The sequence below is a fragment of the Melanaphis sacchari genome, unplaced genomic scaffold (assembly GCF_002803265.2).
Source record: "Melanaphis sacchari strain LSU unplaced genomic scaffold, SCAv2.0 Contig507_pilon_pilon, whole genome shotgun sequence".
NCBI classification, from domain to species: domain Eukaryota; kingdom Metazoa; phylum Arthropoda; class Insecta; order Hemiptera; family Aphididae; genus Melanaphis; species Melanaphis sacchari.
Window position 1 is genome coordinate 27,188 of NW_020271341.1, and position 1,492 is coordinate 28,679.

Consider the following 1,492-nt stretch of genomic DNA (forward strand, 5'->3'; position numbering starts at 1 on the left):
CAGCAGCAGCAGCAACACCATCAACAGCAGCACAGTCCGGTGGATATTTATGCCGCCGCTGCGGCCGCCGCACATCACAATCACCAACAGCAACAACAACACCAGCAGCAGCAGCAACAGCATCACAACCACCATCAACAACTACAACTGCAACAACACCTCAAATCTTCAGCAGCGGCGGCCGCCGCGGCCGCAGCCGCTGCCGAATTCGCCGCGTCCAACCATCCGTTTTCAATTACGCGACTGTTGCCGCCACCACCGACGGCTTCGGTCGCTGCAGCTGCGTCAGCGTCCGACAAACCGTCGTCAGCTGCATCCGTGGCCGCGGCCACCGCGTCGTCCGCGACTGCCGCCTCCGCCGCCGAGAAAATGTACGAAATGGCAGCGGCTTCGCAGTACGGTACTACAGCTGGGTATAACGATTACTATCACCCACACGCACACCCACACCATCCTCACCACCACGGGCACCCACATCCACACCACCAGCAGGCGTCGCTGTATCACGCGGCCGCGGCCGCTGCAGCAGCTGCAGCCGCAGCAGCAGCTTCCGGCGGACCGCAATCGTCCGGGTCGTCAGTATCTGCTGCAGCCGCCGCCGCCGGATCGTCGTCACCGTTGTGACATCACCATCACCATCAGCAGCTCCAGCAGCACCACCAGCACCAATATCCGCCGCTCGTTTGAAAACGGCGTGATCGTTCGTGGGCCTGTGGCAACAACGGCGGCAGCAGCAATAGTAATTAATGCAGCCACGTTTAATTTTTCTTCAATTATTTCCAAGTGTCTGTCGCGCACGCATGCGCGACCGCGGTATGCATCCAATGTGTAATTTTTATTTTGTTTTTTATCTAGTAATCTCTCGAGTACCTTCTGCCTATAAACTATTATATATATTATACTCATATGTGTTTGATACCGTCATGTTTCGTTTTTAGATTTATTATTATTATTATTATTATTATCATTATTATTATTATTATTATTATTATTATATACGTGTGTATGTACAGTATATATTTTATGTTAGTGTGTACGCGTTTAGAAAATTAAAAAACAACTTTTTACGTTTATCTATAATGTGATGTGATGCAAAAATGTTGTGCAAGTAGTTGCGGTTTTTCCTTCGCAAACGTATATGTATACATATGATATAATATATATTTATATATTTTATACAAATAAAAGTATAATATATGTGAATATTTTGAATCATATGTATATTTATAAGCGTTATAAGCTGTACTATTGTGAATATATTGAACGCTCACTGCATGTCAATATATATATAGATACGTCGAACGACCTACGACCGTTTTCTCCGAGTAACCATATAGTATGTTAAAATAATTATATAATTAATTTATAATATATTATAAATGTACGTTGAAAATAGAAGTTGTTTATGTCACTTTTTTTCGTCGTCGTCTCGTGCGCGGCGACGGCGGTGTTAACCGGGTTTGAAACAACGCCGCCGCCACTGCACTTATTA

The 1,492-nt window shown here is 45.6% G+C and overlaps 1 protein-coding gene across 1 annotated transcript; it reads left to right on the forward strand.

Moving 5' to 3' along the window:
* On the forward strand, positions 1-989 carry LOC112599270 (hepatocyte nuclear factor 3-beta-like; the record flags this gene model as incomplete). Its single annotated transcript, XM_025346078.1, is given in 1 exon segment — positions 1-989. A coding segment is annotated over 1 exon segment (624 nt), but the record flags the coding sequence as incomplete, so codon positions are not given.
* Between the last annotated feature and the right edge of the window lie 503 nt (positions 990-1,492).